Consider the following 23643-nt stretch of genomic DNA (forward strand, 5'->3'; position numbering starts at 1 on the left):
ACTTACCGTACCTTAACACACACACACACACACACACACATATTATATATACACGTTTTAAACAGTGAATGAAAACACTTGCGGACGAAGAGGGTTGGGCGACCCTAAAAAATAGGTACGCCTGCTCCGCTGCCGTTCTTGTATATTATTATATACGTATTATGCCGTAATATATTCCTCGGTTTATACGCGTACATATATAGTAATAAGGCCGCGGCGGATTTTTCTCGCTCCTTCCCCGTCCGTGCCTCTCACTCACTCCGTGTCTCTCTCTCTCTCTCTCTCTCTCTCTCTGCCACTCGCTCACGACTCACCCCGTCGTCCGTTACCGAAATACCTATGCGCTCCGTAGTCGTTTATTGCACAGCAATACCCACGCAAACCGTACTTACGACTCGGCGGTTGATGTACGTCGACGTTACACACGCCGCGACGACACCGAGAGTTGCACACACACACACACACACACACACACACACCGCAGCATATAGACACAACGTCAGCACCGCGGCGCGGCATTCTCGTTTTCCGGGGCCGTAACCGCGACCGCACGACCCTTGGCGCCGGCGGTGCACCACTTCGGATGCGGTCCGGTCGTACGACGGCAGCGGCGGCGGCGGCGGCGGTGGCGGCGGTGGGTGAGGAACAAGGACCACCGCGGGTGATGCGCTGCAGCGCGGCCGACCGCGGTCACCATGGGCTGTAACCCGAGCAAAGACGGAAGCGCCGTCGGCGGCAGAGGAGTCGTGGGTGTGGACGGCGGCGGCGGCGGAGGAGGGGTCTCCGACAAATTGTCGTCGGCCGCCGAATCCGATGCGGCCAAAACGCTGTTGATACCGTTGAGCGACGGTAAGTGGACGACGTTTCGAAAATATCAAAAAAAAAAAAATGAAATAATAACGATGACGATTCAGTCTCGACGCGTGTGTGCGTGTGTGTACTATATACCAACAATATATGTACATAATATATCATTACTATATATTATGCTCGTTGGCGGTGCTATATGTGTACCCGCGGACGATATCGTTAAGACGTGACGCGTATCATAAGCGAATGTGATGTATATATTTAGAGCATATTATATTATTATGTGATTATGTCGCGTGACGTTGTCGTTGTCATGTTTATATATTTTTTACTAATCTGTTTTTAACGACCGTCCCGCGACGTCACTCGTGTAGGTATATTTACAATTTTTTTATACGATATAATTATTACAATATTATAAATCGTGCCCGCCGCATGTATAATAATATGATTATGACGTTGTATACGCACACAAAAGAACCGTAAACACAGAGTAATACAATACACGTCGACTTTTGGGGGGACTATATTATATATATATATATACGAGTAAACTCGTTATACGGTGCGCACACAAGACGTTCGTCGTCGACGTCGGCGGCGGTCATAAGCGGATTACGTAAAAAAATAAAAAAAATAAATCAACAATAAAATGTAAACGACCGAATTGTCGGGCTCGAATGCCGCGGCGAACACTGCGGAGGGATTTGGCCGGTTTGACGCAAATGCTCTCTCTATGTCTCGCTTAATTAGCCGAGTCGTGGAACACGTCACGTATTATACCTACAATAATAGTTTACGGGAAACGTATATTATATATACACGTCTCTCGCATATTATCCGTGTGTGCGGCGTATGCCGCGCGACAGGAGTTGTGGGCGACGAGTAGCGACGAAGTGGAGGGGTTATGGGGGGGAGGAGGCGCGGGGCCCGTACGACGCACGCCACATACTCCGCATACCTATGCGGCGTACGACTCGCATACACACACGATATATATATACGTACGCGATTTCGCATTATTGTATATACGACCGAGTCCCTGGCGCTGCGGCAGTGGTGTCGGAGGCGGCGGCGGCGGTGGTTGCGGGGGGGGGGATCGCGCGCGCCGAGACGACGTGGCGGTGGTGTGTATCATAGCGATTATGCGCGCGACGAGGGCGGCCGGCGACTCGCCACGGCGCGCACTGCTCGGCCTCGCCGCCAGGGAGTGTCAGGGGCGCCGGCGCTGCCGCATATACGCTATTCGTATATATATATATATATGCGAGCGAACGGTATTATACATATATTCCACCCGCCGCGCCGCAGCTTTTTTCAATTCCGACACACACACACACACACACACACCCGCACACGGGACAAGTGCTTTTATATATATATATATGTATATATGTATGTGTGTACCTAATAATAATATATACGCGCTCGACCGGCGGCGGCGTTTGCGCTCTGTGCCGCCACCGCCGTACGTTTTACAACGTGCGGGGCACGTCGCGCCGCGGTATATAGTCGCACGAACCCGCCGCCGCGCCGTCATACGCTCGCCGGCCACCGTCACCGACGGCACTCTGGTACGCTCTCCACTAACTCTCCTCTACGGCTGCTGCTACTACTACTACTACTACCACCGCCGCCGACACCGATATACCGTCGCCGCCGCCGTTGCCAGACCAGACAGCGCGCCGCGTCCGTCTCCGTAATATCTCTTTCCGCACGCGACTGCCCCGCACAGTCGGCCGCCGTCGTCGTCGTCCTCCCGCCTGTACATCGCAATATTAATTTTATTATATTATTACAAAACGAAATCGCTTCTATTAAAACGACCAAACAACAACAACATATATAACACTGCACTGCGATATTCCGTCGTATTGTTCGTGTTGTTATCACCAATATATAATAAATAATAATAATAATATTAGCATTACCCATTACGATACGTTAAAAAATATAAAAAATAAAATTTTAGAAAAAAACCGTTGTGTACCGCACAGGTACACACACACACCCACACACACATAGACCGCGAACGCGCCGCACGGCTTACACCTGTGCCATACCACCTGCGTGCAGAGTTTAATATATTATTATTGTAATAAAAATATTGTATATATTTGTTCGATCATTTATTACATTTCACTGTATACAATACAATATAATATAATAAACATCCACCGCCAGCGCAGTCGTCCGCCGACGTTCTACACTTTTCAATAGAATATAACCGCATATACACGCGCGCAATATAGAGTACCTGCATATTACACCTGCAGCAGAGTAGCACGGGACGTCACACCGCATCTCCACTTCACGCGCCCACGCACGTAAGTATATATTATTTTAATAATAACCACTTCACAATTCGTATGACGTCTCGTCCGCATACGTTACATTATTATTATTATTATTATTATCATCATCATCATCATCATTTTGTCATCTCATTAAACATTGTCGGGTATTATATAGTATATAATATAATGTTATGACTTGTACTACGTCACGGGATCATTTGTTTATACACATCACATAAAATATAAGTAAATATAATAATATATAAATTATACACTATATATATATATATATGTGAGTGTGTGTGTGTATATAATATAGTCACTGTATATTATATTATTTTTTGTATACCGTTGTGCCGTGTGACGCCGATGCAGCGGTATATATACACGCGGCGAATTTATATTGTAGTGCCGCAGTGACGCCCGCAAACTTTGCAGTATCCGAGTGTATGGTAATTTATTATTTAGCGGCGGCAACGAGGCGAGGTGGCACCAGATCCCACACGGCCCGCTGCCGACCGAGGCGTATTGTTGAGATTTGGCGATTTCGCGGGGCCACTCGGATAGTTTTTCCATTTCTGCACGTCTCGCAACTCGTATATATTGTGTTGTATCGCGGCGATGTATACCGATAAATAAAGGCGCGTTTCGGACGAATATAAAAAGAAAGGCAATAAGTATATGTATATGTATACACGGGGAAAGGAAGGTACCGCCGCAGTATAATAAAACCCCGTTCTCTCGGCTGCCAACTCGATACATATACATATATATATAGGTGTACATAAATATACACGACTCCGCGATTGCGGGAAACTTGTCGAACGTGAAAGGCGCGCACATATAATGTATCGAAAAGGTCAGAGTGTTTTATCATCTTGACGGTCGGTTGGCTGGGTAGTATTAAAATGCAATTTCGACCCTACCGTAGTAATTTATATATTATTATTATTATTATTATTATCATAATATATTTTAGTCCCGAAGTGTAACTTGATAACGTTGTATATTATATAGGTATAGGGGATACACTATACATCATCGGGGGGTCGCTCCGAGCAGAACGTAGTAACTAACTATTATTATTATTATTATTATTATAATTATTTAATACTTTCGAGTTCACCGCTCCGTCTGACCTAGCCGGGGCATAAGCGAATACGTTCAACGCTGTACGGACTAGCGGGTCGTAAGAAATTTCCGCGAGCTAATATCGTTTGTGTACGGTGCATAATGCTGCAACATCCGCGTTTACGGCGATCGTCATGTTATTATAGGTATAATCGTAGAACTTAGGTCTATGAGGTATAAGGTCTATGGGCATAATATAATATTTTTACGCGCGCAAAGTGCGTATACATATATATATATATATATATTGCATATATGGCACAATAATAACGAGATCGCATATATTCATGTACGGACGCGGGTGGAGTCTCCTCCGGTGATGTGAGTTGGCGGGTGGACGGGTATGACGGAGTGTTGTTATACGTAAATATACTACGCGTACAGTCGCCGTTCTACGGTGAAGTACACATAGTTTAAGTGCCCATTATATATGTATAATATCACGACTATATATATATATATATATATATAATAATAATAATGATATAGAGATGGTAATATACATGTATCGCATAGTGTGTATGATATTATTATGATGTATACATATAGGTAGTAAACACGACGGCGAATGGCAGTGCACATATAGCAGTGGCAGTGTATAGCGCGATATAATTGCCGAGAAGGTGACGCGCGGCCTTGGTCGAACGCGCGACCTGATGACCTCCAATGACCGACACGGGCCGCCCTCGCGCGTACGCTCACACCCCCCGCGAACGACCTAACTACCGCGCGCCGCGATCGATGCAGTTCGCCGCCGAAAACCACCACACACACACAAAGATACCACACACATATACATCCCATCTATATAGAGAACCCCCCCCCCTCTCTCCCCCGACCGACCACCGTCTCCGGTTATCCCTCCGCGGCCTCGTCCATCCGCAACAACTCACCATTTTGTCTTGTCCGTATTATCTATATATATATATATAGGTATATTTGGTCACGATCGGGAGGGATGGCTTTGTCCGTCACAAGTAATCACGTCGATTTCCGAAACACATATTACGTATATATATATATATATATATATTACCTATATTATATTATACATACCGACTATATATATATATATGTATTTAATCATTTCGTATATGCCGTTAAAATAGGTGTATACTTCGGGGGGGGGGGGGGGTGAATCGGAGCGCGAAAAATATACACCGAAAACGCGCGCGTATATGGGCTTAGGGTGTGTTATAATATTATTACGTACAGGCAAACAACCGACGCGTATATAATACTGAACAGCAACCGCGGCCGATACTGTACAGACGATGAGCTGCACCACCGGGCCCCTTCCGCGGTTTATCTCGTACAAAACCCGTCGAAACAGTCGATGCGAACAAAAATTATTCCGCCGAATCGATAGGTTTTAATTATAATAATGAAAACGATCTGCGTTGCCCGTCGCCGTGTTAATCGCGTCGAGCGGAAATCGCGCCGCCACTGTATATACATATTATGCGCGCGTCTTTTCGTATCCGCGGCCATCTATTTTATTACAACGTTGTGTATATATATATATACATTGTACCTGACGCGCACAGCGCTGACCTCCTTTATCCTTCGAAACCGGCAGCGGATTTCATCGATCGGGGACGTCTTTTTCGTTTTTGCATAATGTGTAGAAAAAAAAAAAGTTTAAAAAAAAAAAAAACAAACGTTTCTCGAGCGTACATAGTTGACGTTTTACGCTGTAGTAGTGCATATAATAATAATATGCGAATCGATGATAATACTCTATAGTATAGTGTTTCCTTTATATTCAATGGTCCCGCGACGAACCGTACAGTAGTGCTGGCGGTGGTGGTGGTGGTTTGTCTTATTTATTCCTGTATAATATGTATTCGAACATATTATCAGCATATTTTATCTGCAGCACGCAGACGTCAGCAGTTTAAAACTCGGGTCGTCGTCTACCTCCCCCTAACCTCCCCCCCACAACCGGACGTTTTCTCTGCAGTGAGGGTTACATTACGAAAAAAGTTTAATTAGCTTGTTGTCGATTTTTTTTCTTAGTTGCGTTGAAGGTGAAAATTCTTTCTGTGCAAACTTTTACGTGCAACCGTGTACACGGGTACGAATGGCAAATCACCGTTGCACCACAAGAACCTTACAATTTATTACTATTATTATTATTTATTACGATTCTAGTTGGAAATTTATCAATAATTAGAATTTTCGTTTTTCGTTATTATTCGAATTACCCAATGCCGTCAACCGCACTAGATCGCCGATATTTTTTTCGAATATTACCTACTACATAATATTTTGTACTTAAAAATTTAAAGTATTCATTATCCTCGCGTCGTATAATATGTGTAACATATGGCTTAATCCGTGGCGGTAACGGACAGACATGTTCAGGTCTTAAAAATGGGCCCGGGAATTTTAGAAACGAAAATCGGTGTGAGGTGATTACTAATTAGTGACTGGTAACCTTAGGTGTCTACATACATACCGTGCTTCATTAAATTTCTGTTGATCTTTCATATAATTTACTTATAAGTACTAAAATTGTTACTTATTAGTCTATAGGTGATATATGTAAGATAAATATTTTCCCTTTCACGTTATACAAATATTACTTACCACATCAAAGGATGTAAAATATATACATAGGTACAGTATATTATATTTTACACCGATCCGAATAGAATGTTATTAATTCATATATTATTAATAATATACATCTACTCTAGAACTATATTTATTAAGGGGTGTCCCCGGTTCGGAAAAACAAAAAGACCCGCCAGCGGCGTGTTGACGTATATCCACCAACCACACACCCACACCCTCCCCACACCCACCACAAAATCACATACACACTTGCATGATAAATATGATGTAATATTTCGTACATACGTAAAGGTACCCTGCAAATTACACCTAAGCATTGCGTTGTATACATTATATATACACGTCGCGAATCGCGATGATAAATCGTTAATAATATAATATTAATGGCGCCGTATGCGCGCGTATAATAGCTGGTACACACACCTATCCTATACAAATATATGTATATGTATATTATTATATAGCCCAGCGTAGTTCCACAATTGTATAAATATTAAATACATTACGCCCGTCGCGAAATAAATTGCCCGCGCGAACAACGCGAATTGCGGAAACGCCAAGTACAATAGCTGGCTGGCTGACTGCTGCTGCAGTATAATAATGATAATAATAATTCGTAGACGGGCGAAGAGCTTATTTTTTTTTTAGTATTCCGTGAAAACGGTTCTATAGTTGGTTTACACTTAGACTGTCATCATGATATACATTATGCACATATTACACCATTCATGCACAATCGTCTATATAAGTCTAATACAACGCAATTTCCAGTTAACCTTAAGTTTATTGATACAATAATATTACCTACTTATACATTCGATGGGCTCGTGTGAACAATAAATATTGCAACCATCGTGAATTTTAATTTATGCAATGTATTCAGTGGCGTTATTTCAAATTTTTTTTTTTTATTTAATAAAGTTAGGTTATCGAATTTTTAATTTCTCGTTAATCATTATTGTTTATAATGCAATTTGAATTATATTATTAGTCAATAATTTATAATTGTATTATATTTATTATTTGATTATTTACGAATAGGTACACGTAACTTGAATTCGATTGAAACTCATTACTTTTTAAATTATTTTCAATAATAATTAATTAAGTTAAAAGCAAAGTTAACAAAAATTAAATTTAAAAAAAGCTAAAAGTTAATATTAACTTAATTCGTTTATGCCCAGGCTAGGCGGGTATGGGTAGGTATAATACATATAACTCGTATTAGGTTTAATTTGGTTTTTACGACAGTTTGAGTTATCAAATTGTACGTCTAATCCCGTAAAAATATAAAGCTAATTACAATATTTGGTATATCAACTAGCATTGAGTATTATTGATGCTTATTTTATGCTTTTTTTAGTTTTTAATAACGTTGTAATTATACAATTACAGGCAATTCTTTGGAGCTTTTTTTGTTAGTATATAAAGATGTCGTGAGTTTTCAAATTAATTCCAAACAGTTGACTCTCATGAACTTGCCGAGAATGAACATATTTAAACCGTATAAATATCGAGTTAATAATTATGTCATATTATTATTTTTTTTTTCATAAATTATTATTATTATTATTTATAGCTTATATATGACAGTTTGACTAAAATATTTTTGAGCTTTTAAGATTTCATATAATTGAATTAACGAAATACATAAAATAAATACATTTCATGACAAATGATTACAAATAACATTTGGGGTGGATTTAAAATTTAAAAAAATACAAACTTGTAAAGACAATATTATATTATTTTCTGAGAGTAACGACCTTATTGCACAAGTAGTGGAAATTGTTTTTTTTTTGTGCACGAAAGGTTGTTTGATTGATGGTTCACAATACACCTATATATATATATATATACATAGATTGGCACAACTTGTGAGAACGATTTACATCGTGACGTATTTTCATACAGGCGAAAATAATTTTATTGATGGATTAAAAATAAGTTTGTTTTGAAAACTTTATAATCGAGATTTTTCCCCCGGGAATAATTATTTATTATGATTTTTACTGAAATCTTCACCATAGAAAATATTTTATACTGACAAAAAAATTATAAACATAAACATATTATATAATATTTCAATTTATCATCCACTAGCTTCGATGGCCGTAATTTTTTTTGTATGATTTTTGATATTCCAGTTTGTACTTTTAATAATTTCAATCAACTTTAGATTTACTCAAAATTTGCACAGTAGGCATAAAAAACAAACCAAGAAAATCGTATTAAAATGAAATAAACAATCACACAGTAATAAAATATAGTGATATGATATTTATTGCAATATTGCTACGTATACTTAGGTACTCGTCTTATACTCTGTATACGAATAATAGTAGGTATAGTACATATTATGACGTATATTATACTGCAGTTTTAACCAGACTTTATTATAGTAGTTGTTGTTATTATTAGTTGACAAAATGGCTTTGGAAAATTATAACTGCAATATTTGCAAATTACTATTTTATGTAATCTGGAACGAGCCAAATGAGATGGACGTTACCGATAAAAAAAAAATCCTCTTGTAAGAAGCAGTTCCAATGATTAAAAAAAGGCATACAAACTGAAAAGAATAAAAGACACAAGAATATGATAAAACAGTTAAGGGTACGAGAAATGGAGCATTGATTTGCACTACTGTATGCGGAATCTAAAAAAAAAATGTAGGGCACAGATATACCAGTGTGGCAGTGTTTCCTTCTCAACACCACCCTTTCAAAAGTCATATATATATTATATAGTGTAGTAGACATTTTTTTAATATTATTATTATTATTATTATTATTATATACCCATGTTTTTATTGTTCATCTATTTATGTTCATTTTATTATCATTTTATCTACTAACAAAAAAGAAGTCGAGTATTTTATTTTGTCAAGTATTTTTTCCTCGAGTATTCTTTCTCATTGTTAGCATTTTTCAAATATACAGTTTGAGTGCCAAAAACCAAAACAAAAATTTAAACTATAGGTAATATTTATTATATAGCAAATAGCAATAGCATTTGGGATAAATAAAATCCCACAAAAATGATGGTATCTACGGAACAGCTATGGGTTATGGTATAAAAATATAAAACACACATGGGGTGTGTAAATTTGTTATATATATTGTATTTGTATAATATATATAATATATATTTATATATGCACCCTTGTAAAGTATTTGAGTAAGAGTATTTGAGTAAAGGTATTCAAATACTTTTTGGTATTAAATATGTACTTTTTGTTTTTATTATATTATCTTATATTTATCGTGTACCTATATTTCGGGAGTGAATTAAATCCTGAAATTGTATTCATAAATATACGTACAATAAATATCTAATACCTAGTGTTATATGTATTTAATCTATGTACTATATTATGCATTATTTATTCATCATGCATTTTTATTTTACAATATATTTTTTGTTTGTTTTGCAACTTTTAACCTTTATAATTTTTAAAAAGTTTTCACTCCGGTATTTTAATTATTATTGTACTTTTTGATTTTTTAATGCGTTTGCGACGTTTGCGTATTATTCACTATTTACTAAAACACTATAATAAAATGTAGTGGCGTATCAACGTGTATTGTATTGTTTTCGTGGCCTATTGTATTTAGGTCGTAAGCGGAAAGTCGTTCCAATTTTTTTGTTTCCCAAACATGTTTTAATGACCGAAATAAAAATGTGAACAATGTCAAATTAAACAAATAATCGATACAAAACAAATAACAATATTGTAGAATATAATATGCGAATCCCATAAATCATGTTTTGAAATTAAACATTACTTGACTTTTACATATACACACACACATATATATATATTATATAGGTTTGTGTATGTAATTTGTATAGCCATGTACTTATGTTCCAAAAGTTTTAATGACATGTATAATTTTCCATAGCGTAATGAGGATTTAAAAGTTCGTTAAAAATGCATTGCGCAGTTCCTCTTCCGATCTATATTAGCGGTTTGTATACGACTGTCATTTTGAAAATATATGTAGGAGTAGGACATCGGGATCTGCCAAAAATGTTTGCGCACGCTGCACACCACTTTGAGTTAATGCCCTCTGCTTAATACCACCGACTGATGATGATAGTGAATGTGAGTGGAAGTTGGGAAGAGGAGGACAGCGAAAATGGATTACATTTAAAACAAATTATACACGTTTTAAATGTTTAATGATGATTGGGTTACCAGCTTTGTACGATATTTTATATTTAGCTGTGCGCAACAATACAAATACTGCAGTATACTCGCCATTGTGTATACAATATACATATATATGCATGTGTACCATGTACATAAAAATGATCTAAAAAGCATGTAGATATATATCATAAATACATAATAATAAAATATGTTTTATGCAGTATATATAGTTGTCCGCGCTTGCAGACTTGGAGTGTAGAAAAATAATTACAATACATAATATCACTATTAAATTGTTAAATTATTAATGCAAATGGAGAATTAAATCGATGGGAGCTTGAGCCCTTAATTTTTTTTTACGAAAATCTTACTAGTGGGATTTCGCACCACTATTGATTACCTAATCAGCACTAATCTATAAATTTCCAATCTTCGCACGATGATCCCAGGAAATGATCGTTAACATATAATATTAGTACCTATATGTCCTACCTACATACTTTAATATGTTATTTTATATTCGATTATGTTTTTATCGAAATTTATTTTTAATAACTCCTGCACAGCCGCAGGAGGTAAAAGAAAAAAAATTAATACATTGCGATAGATATTGATGTGGACATGATTTATACTAGGAGGCTTTTTCTAACCCCTGTCCCATAGACACTTACGTGCATATCATGGCAAGGGAGAGCGTATATCGTAATTGAATTTACGTCGTATTCTGTTTGTGTGTATATAGATTCGGGAGACCGCGACAGTTTGACCAGTTCGGTTAGCGAAGAAGAAAACTCCGACACGATGAAAACATCCGAGGAAGTAGATTTCGAAAAGGAATTCCGGCCGGATGACGTTGGTAAGGGAAAATCGAACCCCCGAGGACACATAAACGAAATGCGTTCCGCGCGCACGCACACTTTTGTCGTGTTGTGTGCGCGCGTTTGTGTGTGTGTATGTGCGAGTGACATACTATGTGAATAGTGTGTGCATTTATTACAAGATAAATGGAAATTCTTTCTTTTGTTTAGTGTTTTTTTTTTTTTATTTCGAATCTGTTGAAATACAATTCTCACACGCACACACATACACATACAATATGTGTTCGCGAAAACTATTTATTTTTTTATTTGTATTGCATGTATTTATAAACAGAATTGTGTCACGCCGCGACCAAAATCCAAGCTTCGTTCCGAGGTCATATGACTAGGAAACAGCAAGCTGGCGGAAAAGATGAGCCTGGTGGCGCTACCGCTTCTGCTTTGACTTCTAAAGACGAGACTCTCGAATCGCAATTGAAAAACGTCGACATAAACAAGGTATAAATACATAATATTATTTATTTATATGCGAGAGTAAGATATTATTTTAACGGTATAATGTTTTATTAATCATAATATAAAACTAACATTAGTTGGCACGGGAAAGTTCATTTTAAAATTGTAGTGTATAATGTTATAATATAGGACTATAATATATATATAGGAGACAAATTATAATACGATGCGTACATAAAGATTTACAATAATTATACGAATATAAAATATATTTAATATTATATAAGCACAAGAGAGACTGAGGATAATAATTTACGATATTATTGTAAAAGGTTATATTATATTACGTTTTATTATGCTGCCCAATATTATTATTTATTATAAATGAACCTTTATATAATTTTTAGACAAGTTATAAAAATATACATAGGTATATCATAAATATGTAGGTATATATAGATTAAAAAAAAATTGCGTTGTCTTATAATGAGACAAAGAATTTGACTAGGGTTGAAACAGCTAATATGTTTGATACATCTATAATTCCAGACGAATAAGCAAAAGTAAATTTCCCTTACTTACTGTGGTCCAATAATAATTATAAAAAATTGATAAATATTTTTTTTCTCTACGTTTTATAGAAAATACATTTTTATATTAACTACAATATTGCTCTTAGAATCAAGATATTTTAATATAAAAAAAACGTTATTTTTATTTTTATTTATTTAAATAACATGCAATTTTAAATACCTAGCAAAACTATTTTCTACGAAACCTAATTAAGAAACATTCAAAATTCAAACACATTTCCATAATTTTATTAATATTCTATATCGAGAAATAATGTTAATTTTCTATTTCAATTAGAGGTTTTTATTGTTATGTAAAGATGAACAATAATTGGTTGATATGTTGGTGACATGAGAAATGTACACGATGAGAATAAAGGAATAATAACACTGAACAGCAGTGATATTATTTTCTGCATATTAATAATACATCAAACACACTAATATTAATTTACTTGGCGGTTTTAATATATTTTCAATAAACGTTTGAACAACATATATTAGCAATGCAGAAATAATATAATTAAAATGTCAAACCATTGTCTGAAAATAGTAATAATACAAAATCAATTTTGGGAGGAGCTCCTACCTAAATATATTTGGATTTTGTCAGTGTTTAAAATTACTAGAATATTAAATAAATGCATCTTAAAAGAGAAAATACAGATTCAATTACTTGTCTATACACATTTACCGTCTACCTACGGTTGAAACTTTTATAGTAATCCACAAAGTGTTTTTCGAAACAAATATTCTAGAACGAAATACATATACCTATCATTTAATCATAAAAACCAATATGTACGCTCTGAATCTAAAATATAATATAATTGAATAGTGGAACACCCTAATGTATTACAATCGTCGCTTATATAATATGATATGCGTTCAAAAACAAAATAGAGAGTAGACTCTATATTAATATGCATAGATTTATGGTTAATGCGTCACTCGTCCACTTTTATTTCTAGACCTGCATAGAATTCAAAAGCGTTAAAAGTTGAGCTATAAACATTTTTTTTCTGCAATTTTTGAATTGCATTTCACGGCGTCTCGCGATCACAATGTATATGTAACGGAACATTGAAGGTTGTTTTCCAGCGTGGAAATAAGTTCTCGGAAAAAGTTTGTTGCACTAGGCTGCAGTATAAAAACCCATTTGATTGGAATGAAATCATTGATTCGCCATCTCATCGACCAATTCAGAAAATTTACAATTTATACCTATACACGCGCTATAATAATTTATTGTCATACTTCGTTCATCATCGTCGACCGTATGATATGTAACCCATTTATTTTGATATTGCCCATAAAATGTACTACACATCCATTAAACTGTTGTGTACAGGACGCGGACCTAAGCGAGCTGTTGGACGTGGACTTGGCCGATCCGGAGCTGCACAAAGCCGCCACGAAGATTCAGGCATCGTTCCGCGGGCACAAAGCTCGGAAGGCTGACGACGCAATCGATAACAAGCAATAGGACCGCCGCTGCTGTATAAAATTTCCATTATTATTATTAATATTATTTTTTTTTTCTTACATTCAACAACGCTATACGGTAATAATAATAATAATAATATCTATCGAGGACGGACGAGTTAATTCAGCATAATACGACAATTGCAACTACACCACAGTGGTTGTTATTATTATTATTATTATTATCATCGTCATCATAGTAATTTTTGGTAATATTATTTTATTTCACTGCGGATGTAGGAGAGGAAACGTTTTATTAAAATTACATTTACTACATTCAATATTATATATAGGTTTTCCAACGCTGTCGTGACAAGTTTCTTTATTAGATTCAGCAACATAATATTATGTCGATCGGTTCGTAAACCACAGCATTAGATACCTATATTATGTAACTAATTAAATAAAGTATCGTTCAATTTTTTTTCTATTAAGTAAGCTAATAACATTCCTTTTCCGCCATCCTCGTCTTATATTAATAATACATTCATAATATTATATTCATTTTCACTATTTCGATTGTGACCAACGCGTAATTCGTATCAATGTGTAATTATTATTATTATTATTATTTTTACTATTATTAATATTATTAATATATATATTTTAAAACACGCACATCAATTTAAATACTTTTCTGGAGTTTCTACCAAAATAATAAACTACAGTCGATATTGTATATCGTATTATATACCTACCTTATGTATTGTAACTAAAATTTGGTAGCTGCAGGGTACTATAATGCTATAATAATTGTATGAATACCGTTGTGTCCCACCAGAACGTAATAATCAAACGTAATTGTAATCAAAATAATAATAATTATATATAAAATTAAAAATCACGAAAATGACGAGGGTTATTATTACATTGAGCTTAGGGGAGCTTATAATGCGTCGTTTCAAGGAATAGTAATATCAATTATTTTCTTCTATAATTCTATATTGCACAGTGTTTATTCCAACGCTGCAGTATTAATTTATTGTCATAACCGTTTCATATAACTACTTTTTTCCACCAGTCGTCTTAACATTTTTAACATTTATGAGATAATATTAAATTTATTATTATTATTATTATTATTATTATTATTGACTATTGTAGTTATAAATTATAATATATACATCGTATTAAAAATCGTATACATTTATTTAGACGGAACTCGCATTTATATAATACCTACGTAGGTAATCAACGTATATCCACGAAAACGAACCAATTATATTTGCTTGAACTTTCTGTTTCTACAATTTATTAATTATTATTAATCGAGTAGGATGTAGAAAAAATGTTTGATAATTTTACATAAATTTATAAACATTCATTATTATAAAACATCACTTTAAGCACTCGTACACCGGCAAACAAAATATTGCCTGTTGGGTCATTTAAAATTAAAATTTGTATTTTAAACTCATTGTCGCTGCTCACTTGAAAAATATATTACATTTATACAAAATAAATGATTGAAAAATAATTTTTTCGTAAAATATTCTTTGAATAAAAATAGTATACTATTTTTCTTTTTATTTCAAATGATAAATTCCTTATTATTACAATTATATTTCATTAACCATTTAATTATTTCATAATTAATTTAATTTCAACATATAGTATTATTATTATTATTATTATTATATATTTTAATCAATCAATCAATCTATTTATTAAATAGGTAAACAAGTAGTTGATTATTGTAGATTTTTTTTTTTCAACAACAAAACATTCACACTTATACACACGTACACAATATAATATACACCAACTTTAGGTATATTATACTTAAATAATAATTGAACTAAATAGTTGTTGTTGTTGTTAAAGTTGTTGATTATATTATAATTCTGTTTTTTTTCTTATATTATTACTTACAGAATCCTCAAATTATTAATTGTATTTTATTAGTTGTATTGTCGATTTATTGCATATCTATCTATTTTAGTATTTTACAGTCGTCATTTTCAAATATACGTATTTTAGAAATATAATTTTGTTTATTTATTACAATTTGTATCACACTCAGTGTCACTCATCAGTCATCACTGTTGCCTTGAGCATTCAAAAAAAAACAACAATTTCTTCGTGTAAAAAAATGTCAATTTGTAGATTCTGAACATTGCGTCGTTGTTAATGGTTTATAACGATTTGTTTTTTTATATACCTACGTGTAAACACATTATGTAGTTGAAATACTTTTAAAAGTTGTGTAAGTCAACACTTTACTATATATTGATTGGAAATTGGATTTAGTGCCCATCGTGTATGGTACTTAGTACTTACAATGGTTAAACGGAAAGGTCATTTTTATTATATACATACACTTTAGAATAATACTTTAAAATTCAACGCAATAATTACAGTATTCCATAATATTAATATACATTTTAATAAATGTCAACAAATTATTGTTGTTTATTTTTTGTAAGCAAAAAATATTTCTATTTTTAATATCATATTCTACCATAATAATTTTTTATGATCTGAATCATTATTTAAATTGCGTGATTTAATAAATCATACAATTAATACACCAATACATCTGTTGATAATAAAAAACATCATAATTATTTTTGAAATAGCAACACGGGTGATTCCAAGCTCAGAAATCACATTCTAAATTCTATGATATCAGATTTAAAATATCAAGTAGATATTAATTTACTATTTTTATTAGGTTTTTTAAGAACAATTTTCAGTTGTAAAAGATCTCATAAAGCATCTTCATACAATAACTAATATTCTACAAGTTGAAAACTGAATACAGATGGTACTTCTGACTTTTAAAATGTCACTAATTTTTGGAAAAAATGTTTATAAGAACAAGAAAAAACTATGAAGTAGTGACAACTAACAAGTACTAAGTTTAAATGATGGTGATGATGGTGAAATAATTTAAAATAAAATAGTTCAAATTTTGTAGTGGGTGGAAAGATCTAAAAGGAGATTAATAGAGGAATTTCCATTGAACTTTAAAACTTTATTTAGGTAAGTACTAATTACTAAGTTCAGAACTTATAATTTTCTTAATGATAACATTATTTAACCAGCTGTTTAATATAATATATTTTATCGTGATTATAAATGTTTCAAAAATGTTTTGTTGGTACAGTATAGTATTATTCCTAAAAATAAATTAAACTTTTGAGCTAAACACATAAATTTACATCGGTACCTTATCGCAAGTATCATCTTTAACAAGCCTCCGATATCGAATAACCGACATAACGGTAAAACGAAAACAGCTATGTTAACAATCGTTAAAACTTATAATAGCAATTGTTCAAAGCGAATAAAATGTATAATAAAAAAAATATGCTAGACGCTTGTTAAAAATACCATCGATTATTAATTCATTTTTATAAAAAACATTTTCAAATCTATTACAAGTTAACAATGCATATATTATGTATATTTTGTAAGTGGTTAAATTTTTGAGAAAAAGAAAATTCAATATATTTTGATAGTATTAAAAAAACACTATAATAATCTTTAGATTGTTATAACAGTTCTTAAATATACTATTTTAAACAGTAGGTAACACTCGTACCAGGTACGTATTTTCAGTGTTTGTAGTAGGTAACGTTACAAATGTAACACGTTACTGCAGCGAAGTTACTTTTCATACAACACAATTTGTTTCATAATAATTTTCGTTTGAATTTTAAATTTTTCCTTAGTATCGAAAATATAATGAAAAGTATTTCTGATAAGTAAATTTAAAATATAACACGTTGCCATTTTGAGTGTTGAAAAAATAAAATAAAAACAAATGTCAATTGAAAAAAATAATAGTTCTATAGATGTGTATTCTGAGTGTATTCAGTATAATACGATTGTAAAAATATAATAATCATATTTTTGTATTAATTTAAGCTCTTAACAATTCAGTAGTCAATGTATTGTACTTTTTTACAACTTATTATTTACTTGAACTATACTTTATTTAATTAATTCTTCTCTTTTATCGAAATATACGTTCTAATCAAAAATGTTTCGTCGTTGGTATTTTTATCCGATGATTCAGTTATTTACATGTTGGTATGTAAATATTAAAGTTACGTCATTGCCTCTCAATATGTCCAAATAAAAATAGTAAACATTTAATAATTTAAACATTTTAGGCACGTTGATGAAAATAGAGGATTTCTAAACCATAAACAACTAACATCAAATAAAAATAACCGAAAATTGATGTTGAATAAATATTTGGAAAATATAAATACTTATTATTAACAATCAAAATTATTCAATAATAAAAATGACGTAAAAATCGGTTTAATACCTTCAAACACATACTATACAAATTATTAAAGACATTTAGCTCGTTCTAAATGTACTCAGGTTTTAACATCACCAAAGAAAAATATTTAGATATAAAATGTATACAAATTAAACCAAGTCAACAACAAAACAGGACTTTTAAAAATATAATGAAAAAATGTATAAACACAGAATCGTATGATTCTAACAAATTTTAAGTATAAACGACAGTAATAATTCAGACTTCTCCATTAAACATAATATAATTATCAAATGGGATATCTACCGTGAAACTAGGAACAAAAAAAAAGTATCCAACGGCACGTCGAAAAATAATGAAATATTGAAACTCTTGGACTGAACGTTTGAAAGTTCTTTCAAATACCAATATACTATCATTCTTTCCAAAATCGGGACTGATCTAGTTAATATAATTAAAAGTATTTGTATGATGAATTTGTTATTATTATTTAATTCATATTTAATTCAATTCACTTAAAAAAAAAATGATTTAAGGTGTACTAAAAAAAAATGTATTGATCTACTAATTCTACTACTAAAATATTAAAAATATAAAATTAACCATACTAATTTTTGTATAATATGATACAAATAAAAAGTTTATCCGTTGATGAAGTTTTCATGAGAAATAAAATCTACATACATCCATCAAAACCATTAACAGCCAAATTTTGAAAGCTTTCTGAAAGCAAAAAAGAAAGTAAAAGTTAATTAGGTGCGTTTTATAATTTACGATTATAAATTATAATAAAACGATTATAAATTATAATAAAACGATTTTCTCGCGTAAGACATTAGTTACACGCCACCATGACCTATATATTACCGACAGCTTGACGGATAATTACAATATATAGTAGGTACATATTTAGGTAAGTATAATATATTTTCTAAAATATTATATATAATGATGTAATATAGTATAATACAAAGAAAAAAAATAGTAACCAAGAAATTTTTAATAAATTGGCATGCTTACTAATGGTTTTATTCATAATAGTGAAATAATGATTTATTTATGTAAGATGAATAGCATTTTAAGGGTCGTATAAAGTACCTCGCCTTCAGACGTTATAAGGTAGGTAGTTATAGTAATTATATTATAACATAGTGAGTGCATAATATGATGAGTTATGACCCACCCTCGTTTATCGTCTAATTCAATTACACTTAACCACAAGCTATTGGTTGTGGTTAGTGGTTAGCAATTATCATCCTACGTCGAAAAATATTATAGGGACATAGAGTAATTTCGAATTAATACCAAAAATACAAAGTTAATTAAATGGTAACTGGCCGGTATTATTCAAATCACAATAACGATATAAATAAAACCGGGGAAGTCACCCTCTGCTGTATAGCAGGTTTCTAATGAACCTCGTCATTGAGTAGGTTCCTGTAGTAATGGATGAGTTAAATTTTAATTCAATAGTAAATCAGATTATTTAACCTATTTTATTAAATTTTGAACCTCAAATAATTATAAAAATAATTGTAATTTTGATATTGTTTAAATTGTTATGAACACAATTTATGAAATTATTACCTACTTATATTACCTTGTGATACATTCTCAAGCATTTTGGCTAATTATACAATACTCAACTAAAAAATGCAAATATCTAAAATGTTTATTTTAAATTTTGAGTAACTAAAAATTAACAAAATTATTTTCAAACCGTCACTTCTTATAATATCTATAATTAATAGTGGAATGTTTCAAGTTTCTTGGGTGGGTTAATATATTATGAATAACTATATTTTCATTTTATATTCTTCTTCTTTTTTTTTGAATTCAATTAAAATAAAGCATGCAAGTAGATATAATTGCTTTGCTATATAGTAGGTGTTGAGTATACGTCGTACACTCGTAAATGAGTAGGTCGCTGTAACGGATGTGTTAAATTTGAATTAAATGATAAATCATCCCATAGGTACAAAAAACGATTCTGAGAAAATGGTTTATCAGCCTAATTTCATATAAATAGTAAATATATATCGCTATAAATTATTATAATAATTTATTTTACTATTAGTTATTATATACGATAGGTATAATTTTTGTCAAAAGCATTTAATAAATTTTAATAGTATATATTATATTCTATATAATATTCATATTATATAAATTATTGTTATTACATTTTTAATCAATATCGACTTACTACTATAGAATGGTATAATGAATAGGTTCGTATTATAAATACCCAATATAGGCAATAATTTAATTTGCTAAATATTTTAAAATAGTATTGCGACTATTACGTAGTTAAAATATATAGTAAAATGCAATAGTATTAGTAAAAGTTTATTGTCGCGCAAACCTTTATTAATTACATCTAAAAATATAATTAAAACAGTTATTTTGTATTAAAAAATATCCTCTATCGTTAAAATTTGTACTTGAAATGTCTTTAAAAAATTATTGTAAATCTTTGGTTAACTTTATTTTTTAATTTCAGTTTTAAAAACGTACGATGAAACTTGTATTGATTTTTCAAGCTTACATAAAAATCAATAAAACAATGACATTTAAAAAATATTTAGATTAATTTTAAGTTGATTATACCATGAACCTTCTCACACCATTCTACGGTACGTTGGTATTGACCTATAAGTTAATAACAGACAATAATATAATTATTATCCTCCTGAGACCCAACACGTATTAAAATAAAAAAAATAAATAAATAAATACCTAATGAACTAAATATTATTACCTACATAATATACGCAATTTATTTTTGGCAAAACTGAGTCTACCTATATAATATTAATGATGGCAAAATAAATTATTATATAAACATCAATTTATAAAATATTATTAGAAATATAGGCTAACATACCTAAGTAATGAATATATATTTTTACAAAAATATTTATTGTTACGGGGTAATAACTATAAATCGCTGTAATGTTTGATACAATATACTAGAAGCCCAGCACTAAACTTAATCTTTATAATACCTAATAGATACATAGTTATTATATTTTTATATTATAATAATTCTAAATTCTAATATTTTGAAAATAATTAAAAACCAAATGACTTTTTTTTATTTCATTATATTTTTATCCTGCATAAACTTAATATATATTTGTTGTTAAGTGTTAACAGTTAAATTATATTTTATAGGATTAACAACAAACATAACCTACAACAGCTCTAACAGTAAATATTACTAAAAACAACTAAAAAATAATAGTATGCAATATAAAATATTTCAAACAAAGGTTCATTTATAGGTACACAATTTTACTATTATAAATTAATGTGGGCAACATAAGTCACAACTTCCTTTTCCATAAGAAACCATTAGAAATATTACTGCTGTAGCAGTAATATTTAACATTGCCAATATCGATACAAATAGATGATTACTGTTATAACAGTAAAATTGATCGATTGTCCATCAACGTGTTAGCTAAATTGATTATAATATAAAATATATGTTGAAACATTTCAAAACTTACTGAGTAGTGTAAAAAATATTCAAGTAATATTATTGTTTATCGGAAAAAAAAATGGTAAGCTGATTTTTAATTCACATGATTTCATATTGAAAATATCCATGGTTAAAAGGTCAAATATCGTAGGTAAGCCTTAATTTGGTCGAGAATGAGGTTTCAATGAAATAATAAATGTCTTAAAACTTTATTGTGTTGTAATTAAAATTTGTTTTTACCATATTATGATTTTAGATTCTAAGCGGAGCGATGAATGTATTGCTTTTACATTGATATACATTTTATTTTTTTTTTTATATCTGGCACCATCTTTTAAAGAAATAAGCATTTTTAGATTTTCAACTTCGATATCTTTTCTGGTATAAAGAAAATATAGTCAGATTCTTTAAGGGGTTAAAATTTTTGTAACCTTTTACTAAGCCATAAAATAATTAAAGATAATTTTGATGATATTATTAATAATTTCTGACTCAGTTATTGATAAATATCATGTTTTAAGTTTCCTCTCTAAAATTACATTTATATGGATAACGATAGTTGACTTTTTAATTATTGGTGATAAACTGATAACTAATACCTTCCTTACTGTCACAACAAGTGAATAATTTGCATTGTGAGATGTTGACGATGCAAGTATACATATATATATATATACACACATAGGTATTAAGGATACACCGGTACTAATACAGAATAATATTTTCATGTTAATAAATTATTAGTAAAATTAAAAAAAAAACTAGAAAATACAAATCTTTGTATTTGAATTGTTTCAGAAATATGAATAGTTAAAAACCATGTGATTTGAAACTTAAGAACTACTTAGAATTCCATTTAGTATAATAATAATAATACAACTGAAGCATATTGTAAAAAATATAGCGTGTGCATTTTTGGGTGACATTGAAAATGTTTATTTTGATGATTTATTAGTGTTCGTTATTCGATGAGACAGTCACGAAGGTGGAACATATGATGAACGATGAGCATTACGTCAGGTTTTAGATTTAGAGCTTAAAAATAATATCAAATATATAAGGAAAAAGATTCAATTTCAAGTAGAAACTATATAAATAGCAACCAGGTCGGTGACATATTTTATTTTTATCAATAATAAATGTATATTAATAACGTTTAAGGTATTAAAAGTTGACGTTAACGTGTATCAAAAGAATATTTGACTATGTAACACTAATAAATTTATAATTGATTTTTTGTACAAAAAATCTATGAAAAGAATATTAAAATTATTATATCCAAACAATTTATTTTTAAACATTTTGTTAATACAAAAAAAAGTTATCATTCAAACCGATAGTTTGACAATTTGGGTGTGTTTCATTACAAGAAGGTCAACTTATTGTAGTGTATTTTAGTAAGTGAAATCAATAATATCGTCAAGTTAATAATAAAAACTCTTTCCCAAGCTCGCTATACTATCATGTAAAGTGTTTTATCGTTATATTTTCGTTAGACATGCAATTTATGATACGAACTGACCATTTTCTTACTAGTATTTGAAGTATTTCAATAAATGTTTCAACACACTATTATTAAAGGTAAAAGCAAATACTTATATTGAATTGAAT

At 31.5% G+C, this 23643-nt stretch overlaps 1 protein-coding gene across 1 annotated transcript; it reads left to right on the plus strand.

Moving 5' to 3' along the window:
* Window positions 1-404: 404 nt before the first annotated feature.
* LOC132924312 (neuromodulin) lies at window positions 405-16293 on the plus strand. The gene is made up of 4 exons (XM_060988541.1): window positions 405-849; window positions 11717-11830; window positions 12127-12290; window positions 14172-16293. The coding sequence occupies exons 1-4, from the start codon at window positions 696-698 to the stop codon at window positions 14304-14306; spliced, it is 567 nt and encodes a 188-aa protein (XP_060844524.1). The 5' UTR covers window positions 405-695; the 3' UTR covers window positions 14307-16293.
* The last annotated feature ends 7350 nt before the right edge of the window (window positions 16294-23643 follow it).

The sequence above is a fragment of the Rhopalosiphum padi genome, chromosome 3 (assembly GCF_020882245.1).
Source record: "Rhopalosiphum padi isolate XX-2018 chromosome 3, ASM2088224v1, whole genome shotgun sequence".
Lineage (NCBI taxonomy): Eukaryota > Metazoa > Arthropoda > Insecta > Hemiptera > Aphididae > Rhopalosiphum > Rhopalosiphum padi.